Source organism: Solanum verrucosum, unplaced genomic scaffold (genome assembly GCF_900185275.1).
Source record: "Solanum verrucosum unplaced genomic scaffold, falcon-dt-bn FXZP01000064.1, whole genome shotgun sequence".
Taxonomy (NCBI): domain Eukaryota; kingdom Viridiplantae; phylum Streptophyta; class Magnoliopsida; order Solanales; family Solanaceae; genus Solanum; species Solanum verrucosum.
The window spans coordinates 2,009,201-2,020,436 of record NW_026020144.1 but is presented as its reverse complement, the minus strand read 5'-3'; the positions used below and the strand labels follow the sequence as shown (position 1 = coordinate 2,020,436).

Here is an 11,236-nt window from a genome sequence, read left to right as displayed (position 1 = left end):
TTTTGGCTTCATGTTTTTGATGCATTTGGGGAGTCCCTCTCCTCTTCTATACTCGTAACATGTATGGGACAACCACTTTTTAGTCTCGAGAATAGTGTCCATTTTTCAATACTTTCATCTGAATCCAATACTTTCCATCTGATACAAAAATACATTAAAAAGGTAAAATTAGATCCAAGTTTCATTTGTACATTTTTCAATGCTTTCATCTGAATCTAATACTTTCAACGAACCTATAGGATGTGGTCAAACGATAGACAAAAACAAGCATCATGGCTCTAGCCAAATGCAGTCCAAGGCATGTTCTTCCTCCCATTCCAAATGCTAAGAAACTGTATGGTTTTGAATCATCCTGAACATTTTTAACAACATGAGATCATCACAACTTCAATATAAAAAAATTTACTCGCACCTGATGTTACATTTAGACATAGTAATTTACTTATGATTAATCATTAAATCTTTTCGAAATACTATATCGATTATGTATATAATTATTTCACTATGATTAACTTATAACAATTTATATAGATAGATACATATGTTATGTGTTTGTTGAGAAACTCACATCAAATCTTGAAGGAATGAATTTATGTGGATCATGGAATATGATTGGATCAAAATGTATTGATTTAGCATCCACGTTAATGTTCCAACCTTTTTGATCGTAAATCCTATAATTCACATAGAAATTAGAGGGTTATAAGTATTAAAATTTTGTATTCAATATATTACTCATAGTTACTTATAAAGAAGTCAAATTAAACCTTCAATTTCACAATCTTGAAGTGCCATTCTTGGAAACCAGGGCACTATTGAAGCCATTCGAAGTGATTCCTTTACAACCTGTTAGCATAAAGGTTGTTTAGCCATCCATTCCATCGCTTAAACTAAAAAGAGTAGGTGGGTGAATAATATACATATATGTATAACCATATATAATCAATGTATAATTTATGTTCAGGGTTCCACTATCTGGTACAGAGCGCGTGATATTCAAGGACAAGAAGCATATTTTCTCTCACACACACCTCCCCCAGTCCAAGGGCGCCAAAAAACCTGACTCTGATACTATATTAAATTAAGTCTCGAACATAATTCTTCCTTTTTCTTTGGTGGTGTGTGTGTGTGCGGGGGGGGGGGGGGTGTTCCTAATATCTAAATAAAATAATGTACCTTAGATGCATACGGCATACAATTCAGATCTTCATATGTGAGGTATGCTTTACAAGAAACCTTCTGTTGGAGAGCTTGTTGTTCAGCCTATTCCAGCCAACTTTCTATAATTAGAACTTTGCCTGTGAATTACTTTTAAAAATAATAATAAAAGAAAATCATAGGATCTTTTATGAAAATCTAGCAAGTCCAAGATATTACAGTCAAACTTTTCTATAACAACCATCCTCTATATAACAATTTACTCTAGTGGGACAAGTTTTCCTTTGAAATCGATTTTTCAATATGTATTATATGTTCTCTATAATAACATTCACTGAAACAAAAATCCAAACAAACGACATTGTTATAGAGAGGTTAAATTATAGCTCCTACATGCTACTACTGGATATATATTTAAACAATTTATATATTATGAAACTATGTAAAAAGTATTATAAGTCATAATAAATGACAATTCAATATTTAAAAGACAGATAAAAAGAGTACTACGGTAAATGGAAAAAAGATTCGTTTAAATCTTGAAATTTGAAAGATATCACATAAATTGAGACGGAGAAAATATTTCTCGTTACCCTAAGGTTCTTAAGGGCTTTTGGATTATCATCCAAATATTTAACCATCCATGTAATTGCACTAGCTGTGGTGTCTTGACCTGCCATAAAAAAATGGAATTATATAATTATATTCCAATTGAATCCAATTTGGGCTTCAATTAGTAACAGAAAAAACCTCAATTGTAGATTAAATTAAGAACAAACCTGCAATAATCATAGTTAATATATTATCTTTAATCTGCTCATTTGTTAATTGTATGATTTGATCATCCTTAATCAAAAGATAATCAAGAAAATCATCATATTTTTCTTTGGACTTTCTTCTTGCTTCTAATATCTTGTCCAGCAAATTCATAATTCTTTTTCTGGCCTGCAATTAATGTCAATGGGCTTTAGATGGGCCTGCTTATGAATTTTAATGGGCTTTGATAAATGGGCCAATCTTACCTGTAGGCCTTTGTAGAATCTGGTCCATGGTAGTCTTAATGGAAATGACAACATTGCTTCATAAATCAGCCCAATATCCTTATGCAACATTTCTAGTTCCTTTTTGTCTTCCAAACTCATTAACATTTTGCAAATTGCTTCGAGGGTAATCTACAAGTACGAAAAAAATAGCTCATGAAAATACGACTCGTTGAAGTGGATTCTTTGAACCGATCAAATTATACAAATATTTAAAGTAATTGCTATTGCTATATGTTAGTCACTTATAGGGTACTATAATTGCTATTGCTATATGTTAGTCACTGATAGGGTACTTCTTTGTACCAATTGATGCTATATAAGTATGGTAAATACATAGCTCACAAATAGATAGGTCGGATTAAACTCAAACGAGTCAAAAATTGGGTCAAATTAATAGACAGGTCATGACCAAGCCATTTAAATTTGTACAATTGGCGAATTACAAAGTAAAACATTTACGAGTATCTAATTTGGACATCACTAAGTAACATGTATTCATTCTTTTAAAAAAATTAAAAAAATTTGCATATCTATCTATTTTAGAACAAATTTTGACAAAAATGACAAAATTCAGATACATATGACTAAAACCATGCGAAAATGACTAAAGTTCAATCATATGTTAAACTTCACACATCATATATCTGAAATTGTTTTAAAATGGATAGATTTATATATTTCTATGCACTATGGGTATGACTTAAATGGTGATCTCAGAATCGGATATTTTTGTACTTGGACCAATTACAAAACACAATAGTCATTTTCTTTCCCTTTTTTTTTTTGTGTGTGGGGTGGGGGTTGGTAGGAAGCACCATCAAGTTTTTGGGCTTATTAGTCCCAAGTTGAGTCTAAATAAAATTTGAAAAAAAGTGAGGCTAAAATGAAAATTGAATAGACCAATAGGGACACCAACCTTTAAAGCTTCATGGAGAATAATAATGCTGGATTTTTTGTGCCAGTTGCTAAGATTATTAACTGTCAATTCATCAAATTGTCTCACCATTGTTGAAAGAGATGTTGTTGAGAACAAACTACTAAGATGGCTTCGAATAATTTTATGCTGCTGATGTGAAGCACAAAGAAGGCTTTGATCTCCTACGAGCTTCGCGATTGACTTTATATATCTCTTAGTGAAATTCCCTCCTTCGTTACTTAGTATTTTCTTTGCTGCTTCCGTGCTCGATATAAATACATGTGTTTGCCCAAATATATTCGTTTTGAAGCAATTCCCATACCTATAAACAAAGCATTCCATCCAATTCCACCAAAATGTTAAAATTTTGTCATTTTGACAAGATGAAAGTCACACAATTTTTTTTTATTTTTTTTTTATTTTTATCTTTTTAGTGTCATTCCTAATTCTAATACTACCGACAACACACAAAAAAGAGAAAACTTACATAAATTCCACTAGTTTGGGAGCTAGCTAATTACTTATATATACTCTAGTTTGTAATATTATATATCTTATCAAATTTTGATGCGTCCAGATACGTCTAGACACATGTATCTCGGGATCTAGTTGCCAAAATTAGGTCTAATTTGTTCTAGATACACAGTATCAAAGCGGATTCACATTTATCTGGGATACATAACAAATCCCGCTTGCCTCTCTCGCTTCTCTCCAATCTCACTCTCCACTCTCCTATGTATCTGCTATCTCAGATATATACGAATCATACCATATACATGTAAATATATGTATCTAGTGTGATTCACATGTATCTGGGATACATAACAAATCTTGCTCACTTCTCTCCCTATTTTAGTGTATCTGGTAGCAAAAATACATGTATCTAAGTGTATCTTCCTCAATATATAGTAGGAAACTCTTAATTAATGGTAAGATACATGATATTATGAAAGTATAGATAATAATAATATATATGATAGTGAAGTATGTCTAATTACGTAGTTTTTCCCAAAAAAAAAAAAAAGACACGCCAACTAATTGAGGTTTCAATTTCCTGAACTAATTTGAAATTGAGACATACTTAATTGATCGATACTCGAAACAAGTATCCATTATTGCTAGAACAAAATACAAATATTAAACTTTTATAATACCACACACGCACATTATGTTATCCTATTTTCAACATATATGACATAATTATAAAATTCCAAACTTAAAAAGGATCTTTAGTCTTACTTAAGTCGTCGAATTTTGATAAAATCATAGAAGCCTTTGTTGCTATTGATGGCAGCCATGAACTGGATGGTTTCTCCGATGACCGGTATTTCCCGGTTGCCTGCCGGAATCTTTTTCGCCGGAGTTTTTCCAGTATTATTATGCCATAAGATTTGTAATAATAATAATCCCAAACAGGGAAATATGTACCAAAACCAAGAAAACATTTTTACTCCTATAGAATTATTTAGTCCTAATTACCAAAAGATTATTGTTGATACCTTAGTTAATTAATTCTATTTGTAGAGAAATTAAAGGTCCCAAAAATTTTAAAAATCAAATTGAGTCGTTCATTTTTTTAATTTAGTGGAGAAGTAATTATGAAATGTGTAAATGGATGTTTCCACTTAAGGGATTTTTAAGTGCTCTTTGATACGACAGATTTTTTTGTTATTCAAAATATCCCTATTTAGCCAACTAATTCATCCACTAACTTATTGCTTACCTAAGTTACATTATAAAATGATGATTTAGATTTTGAATTTTATGAATTAATGTTTAAAATTTTATCATATTTCATTTGATTTGTTGGATTTAGAATCAATATGCACACTAAATAAATCATCCATAATTTCATTTCCAAAATGAGCTTCCAACCATTGATGCAACCAGAGTTCTAAGGGGTCGTTTGATAGCTGGATAAGAAACAAGCTATTTATATATGTATTAATTTTCGTATAACTTATAGAATGTTTGGTTGATATTTCAGAAACCCACTGCATAAATTATGAGAGAATTCATGTATTATTTTATGCGAGATAGAAGGTGAAATAATACATAGATTCACTCATAACTAATTCCTACATTACTATAACTACATAATTCTAACCAACTACCAAACAACCTGTAATTGTTTTAGCCACTTGTTGACCCCTTGATAATAATATTTTCTTCATCTTCACATTCATCTTATAGCATTACGTTAAATTACATATAAATATTGAAGGAATAATATTATTTTTTTGCTTTTTTATCGAACACTAAATATTAATTAAAAATCTCACTTATATTTTTTTATAAAAAAAATAGTATTTCCTCCACACAAAATATACCGTAAAATGTGGAGTTCAAATTAAAAACTTTTAATTTCGAAATTCATGCATATATTACAAGTACGTAGGGACCTGCCTAGTAATGTGGGGATACTAGTTCTATAGAATATTAGAGATGGATCAATAAAGTTTTCTTAAATGTCTAATTATTAGTTAAAATTAAAGTCAAATATTATATCAAATCACTCCTTAGCCTAACTAGCTAATGTGTGGCTACTTTGACTCGTCACAATCTTATAATATTTATCTATATTTTATATAAATATTTTTTTTATTTACATATCAATCACAAAATGATATTATTATGCTAGATGTGGCGACTATCAATATAATCACGTTAATTTTCATTAACCAATATCCACGGTTATTTCAATTATTCAGAAAATAACAATACACACGTTAATTTCAGTTATTCTATATATTTTTACGTTTAATATGAAACGTTCTTAAGTTACTTTTTCAAAAAGAAAATAGTATTAATTCATGAAGCACAAGTTGGAAGCACGTCACACCCAAATATTTATTCTCTTAATTTTAAAAAGAATATTTATTTATTTTTGGTAATTTTTAAATTTTAAGTTTCTAAAATGACATGTTTAAGATCACGAGATTAAAAAGTATTTGAGTTAATTTATTTAATATATCTTTAATTTAAAGCCATAGCATTCAAAAAGATTTCTTTTACTCTCTAAATTTCGTCCCAACTTAAACTCAGACAAATAAATTAAAAGTATATATTATCTTTGGGGTAAGTTTAATTGGGCCAAATATGTTTGTTTTCTACAACTAGGAATAACAGCTGCGAGCTAATAATTGACACTTCCATTATATAAAGAATATTCTTATGCAAATGATATATTATCTTTTGGTGAAAAGATCCAAATGTTTTTTGACATCCATAGCATGTAATCGAGTTTTGTAAGTCTATCAAAAATAATAATATTCCTAAGTATTTTATGTTAAAATTATATTCTTATGTCATGTTAAATCACTCCTTTGCTTAAAAATGAGGTGCTTCCAAGTTCCAACAACATGTTTCATTCATACTTCCCCATCAATATGTACGTTAATTTATATTTTTTATTTTCGTTTTTGAGATACTATATTCTCAAGTTGATTCAGACATGATGTATCAAATATTTTTTACGTATCAAATATCTTAGAATAAAAGATGAGTTAATTAAGAACCACAAATTGGAAGACACATCACATCCAAATATAATACATCATGTCAAAACAATTTGACTTTTAAATCAGCCAATATATTCGATGAAAGGATATAATCCACATTTTATTTTCAATCCATCTTTACTTTAACCATATTATAGATTATTTGTTTTCAAATTCTTTTTATTTGGGTTCTCATGAACTTAAATAAGTAAGCCCAATAAAAATAAACAACATTATATTGCTAGTGTTAACATTTCCAAAAATGATTTCATTAATTAAGACACAAATATTACAATAAGTAGTTGACATGTATTAATTCAACTTAAATATATATATAAAAAAGGATAACCTGGTACATTAAAGCTCCCGCTATATGCATGTCGGTCCAGAGAAGGGTACTGATCCAACCCCTTATTAACATGTGGGGTTTATAAATATAATATTGCTTAGTCTTCTAATTAATTTGAACATATATAAAATCATTCCTTGCGTTTGAGAGAAACAACCAAATTAACATAAACAGCTTTCTTCCTGTAAATGTAATCATCCACAAGATCACCATATACACTAAACAAATCATCCATAATTTCATTTCCAAAATGATTTTCCACCATTGATTCAACCACAGCCCTAATTGTTTTAGCAACTTGTTGACCCCTTGATAGTAATATTTTATCGTCCGATGAATTTGAAGAAACTCTTGCGTCCCACTCAATCTCAAAAGTCTCGATACGATCAATCATAAATGACCCTTCATTTTCTACAGCAATTTTCACTTCTTCAGGACATGGTGCATAGTATGGTGCATTGAATGAGTCTATTTTCTCCTCTTCTACTTGACCCTGCATTAAAAAAAAATGTATGAATAAATATTTCATTAATTTGGTCCCCAAGTAAACATTTAATATTTTCAGGGACAAAAGATATATATTTTCAAAATTTATAACTATATGTTATCTTATCAGCACAAGTACTCAAGATATTAGAATGGAAACTTCACTCTCTTCAAAAAGAGTATGAGCTTTTTAGAGCTACTATCAACAAATATAAGGATGGTAAGAGTCAAAACTCGGATGACTCTAATAAATATACTATTCAAAAATGGATACATACACTATTGTAACTTATCTTATCTCAATTCTAGATAACAAGATATATATTCAAATCTCGTTATCCAAGAATACTCTGATATTACGCAACAATTATATAATGAATACTTCTGATTTTTTCATTATTTATATTGCTATGCTTAAGCTCATCCCAGTTACTATTATTATCACATAAAAAAATTAAATTTTTTAAAAAAATATTCTTTCTATTTAATTTTACGAGCATATATACATCTCCACAAAAAATAAACTACACGATCTCTAAAAAATGTCGGAACGAAGTCGACACTAATTTGAACGCTAAAAAATAAACGGATAAAGATAATCATATTGAATATTTAATTTCGACTTATTCCTTCTGTTTACTTTATTAGTCTAATATATTAAAAAAAAATTATTTCATTTTAAGATAAGTTCTAAAAAGTAATTTACCTTTGAGACCAAATTATAGAGCGCATTTGCAAGAAGCTCCCATTGGTAGTAACAACCATCTTCAATGGTGGGATCAATAGAGCTCCTCCCCATTAGTGACAACAACATCCTCCCGCCGGGGACTATTTCCGGCGAACGTGATCGGAGAAATGTGGAGAAATCGTTCTGAAATTGTGACACGTATGCATTGATGACATCACTTGGACTAGTATGTGATATGTATAATTTCCCTTTGTTTAGGGATGACATTGCATTATTAGTACCCAAACCAAGTGGAACCTGCAGTGGAATTATTTGAATATTAATTCAAGTGAACCATATGAAAATGACATAGTTGAAAGGTAACTCAAATCGCATATGAACTGATTTAACATATTTTAGATGGGTAGATATCGATGGGAAGTCAGGAATTTCACGAAGGGTGTTCAGAAAAAAATGTTGCTAGTGAGATTCAAACACGCGAGCGCTGGCTCATTCATGGTGTCTAAAACCCATTAAAAAGCATCTGAAACCGCTGGGCTACAATAACATGTTATATCAAATGTGTTCAAAATATATTATTTAATCACTTCGTATATTTTTTACTTATAAATAAAATATTTTTTTCTGACGAAGAGTGTCTAATTGACATTCTGACTTGTATCTGCCTCCGCCACCGATAGATATATCATCTTAATTTTATTAGATAAAATTTTAAATATCGTGTTTCACATTTTTGTAACGTAAAAGATTCAAATAACGTAAAAGATTCAAATAAGTGAGATTTATTGGTTAACTGGTTCCATCAAAGTGGTAGTTTAGATATATCTAGTGGAGTCAATTCCTTTAATTTTGTGGTGCTAATTAATTATAGTTATTTCGTAAACTTCACATGAAAGCATTTAATAATACATTAGAGACAACTTTTTCAATCAAGAACAGACCTATAACAAATTGGTAGTTAACAATCTTAGTCGTTTTAATTATATCTAATCTGATAATTGATGGTCAACTAATTCCCCATATTTTGTTTTCGAAAATTAAATGAGTGGATACTTTGGGTGTGTTTGGTACGTAGGAGAATATTTTTCAATTTTTTTATATATGGTTGGAAAACATTTTTTTTTAGTAAATAAATTTCTTAAAAATAAGGAAAATGACTTCCCTAATGAAAGTAGGAAAAATATGTTGCATAAACGACATTTCAAGTTTATTGTCTCTGGAGCCATCCAATCCCCCAATCCTCCCCTCTCTCATCCTACCTTTATTGTATTTTGCTAGATAACATATAAATACGAATATTTTCTTGCTTACTTATCTTACACTAGAAAATAAGCAAGAAACTCACTTGTTTTTCAACTAGAAACTCGTTTTCCGTAGAAAACATTTTCCTTCCTACCAAACACACCCTAACTAAAAAATTCCGAATTATTTGGACATAGGTATAGTAAATTAGCTCTTGTATGGTAAAAGCTAGAGAACGGTGGGTTAAATTACTTAATTCTCGATTTTGATAATTTAGACATAGATTCTTCAAGTCTTCAAATATAATCTGCGTACACATCATTGAAAACTACATAAAGAAAGTACTACTTATAAGTCATTGCCGATAGTTAATAATTCAAAATATTTAAGAAAAATTAGGTTGACTAAATTGGTCACACTGACCTGAGAGAGCCAATGTAGACTAGATGAAGAGTGAACAAAATGCATGCTCTTTTGTGGAAAAAGCCTTCCATAAAATGAACCAGGAACACCAACAACATAGCAATTTTCTGCACCTTTTTCTTCTTTAACTTTATGAAAAAATGATGGCAATGACCTAAATATGTCATTGAAATCATTGCCAGGAAGATCATTAAGAGAAATTCTCAACTCCGGGAAGGATATGCCCGATTTTCGCGATGTTTCATCTATGATATTTATAATCTCAGAGACAACCATCAATGTGTTCGGTCCAGAAGAACAACCCAAATCCGCAACACCAATGCTCTCCGGCACATTTTTGTTGTTGTTGTTGCACATAATGTTTAATATTGCTTCCTTAAGTCTTGAATTCGTCACTGATATTATCTTTCTCTACAAAATCAAATATGTAACATTAAAAAATGTAGTTACTCGATTGATATATTCTGACTTTAGATAATTCTACTCGACTGGACGTGTTCTTTGATAAAATATTTCCATCTTTTTTTTAATTTATATTCTTCAAATACATTTTGCACTTCAAAAATCATCGAAGTTCCTCGATTTATGTGAAGAATTAATAAATTAAAAACTTCTTTATCATTTTCATGAGGAAAAAACTGATTTTTTTTGTTTCAAACTTTCAAGTCAATCTTAAAAACTCTAGAGACAAAAAGAATATAGTATACTAATATTATATTAGCTTAGAAAGTAGGCCAAGCTGGTTGGGCTTTAGAGTCTTTTAGTGTAATTTTCAATTGGCCACACTCATGCATGCAAATATTTATTTAGAGAAACAACATTATGTTTGCTAAAAAAATTGATACATAAACTAAATAATGAAGTAAATAAATAAATATTTCAACTATAATATATATGAAATTATGATTAACCTGAATATTGGAGTTTTTAGCATAGCTAGTTTCTCCTTCTCCATTATTCATATGAAGTACTTGCATAACTTCCATCTTTATAATTATTATTACTATTTTTTTTTCTTTTCTTAAAAAGCTTGTAGCGATGAAAATAATATAAATTATGGTTACTTATTTATAGGCTTCACCAACCTAAGACTACATATTCCTTGTGGTTTAGTTTTTGTACTTGTTTCATCACAGCCACAAAAATATTTTGGAGTCATACACGTGTCTTTAAATTATACCATGAATATAATTATTTAATTTTTAATCAGAAAAATTAGATAAAAAGCTAAAAGAAATTGACGAAAAAGAAAAAAATATTAATGTTGATCGTACACAAAGATGTTACATCATCTTGTTTATTCCTAAGTTTTAATTATATGTAGATTTTCCTTCTCAGTCAATATGGGAAAGAATATATTTTTTAAAATTTATCTTTAGTGATGAGATGATTTATAAGCATAAAAATATTATATTACGTTATAAATTTATT

At 29.5% G+C, this 11,236-nt stretch overlaps 2 protein-coding genes across 2 annotated transcripts; both read right to left on the bottom strand.

The window, feature by feature from the left end:
- Nucleotides 1-4,562, bottom strand: LOC125827740 (abscisic acid 8'-hydroxylase 4). The gene is given in 11 exon segments (XM_049507064.1): nt 1-138; nt 234-352; nt 569-663; nt 666-674; nt 768-846; nt 1,177-1,263; nt 1,752-1,831; nt 1,938-2,103; nt 2,181-2,330; nt 3,118-3,439; nt 4,357-4,562. Coding segments are annotated over 11 exon segments (1,443 nt in total). The 3' UTR covers nt 1-8.
- A 2,534-nt stretch (nt 4,563-7,096) lies between these two features.
- On the bottom strand, nt 7,097-10,821 carry LOC125827741 (probable jasmonic acid carboxyl methyltransferase 2). The gene is made up of 4 exons (XM_049507065.1): nt 10,717-10,821; nt 9,806-10,216; nt 8,159-8,437; nt 7,097-7,459 (listed from the first exon to the last, which is right to left on the bottom strand). Exons 1-4 carry the CDS (start codon nt 10,789-10,791, stop codon nt 7,097-7,099), a joined length of 1,128 nt encoding a protein of 375 aa, XP_049363022.1. The 5' UTR covers nt 10,792-10,821.
- Between the last annotated feature and the right edge of the window lie 415 nt (nt 10,822-11,236).

What these genes read in the sequence shown, in the direction of transcription:
- LOC125827741 (XM_049507065.1), bottom strand. Translation starts at nt 10,791, where the DNA reads ATGGAAGTTATGCAAGTACTTCATATGAATAATGGAGAAGGAGAAACT. An exon ending in GTCTACATTGGCTCTCTCAG is followed by an intron (nt 8,438 to 9,805) that starts GTCAGTGTGACC and finishes ATTCCACTGCAG; the next exon opens with GTTCCACTTGGTTTGGGTAC. An exon ending in TCTATAATTTGGTCTCAAAG is followed by an intron (nt 7,460 to 8,158) that starts GTAAATTACTTT and finishes TTTTTAATGCAG; the next exon opens with GGTCAAGTAGAAGAGGAGAA.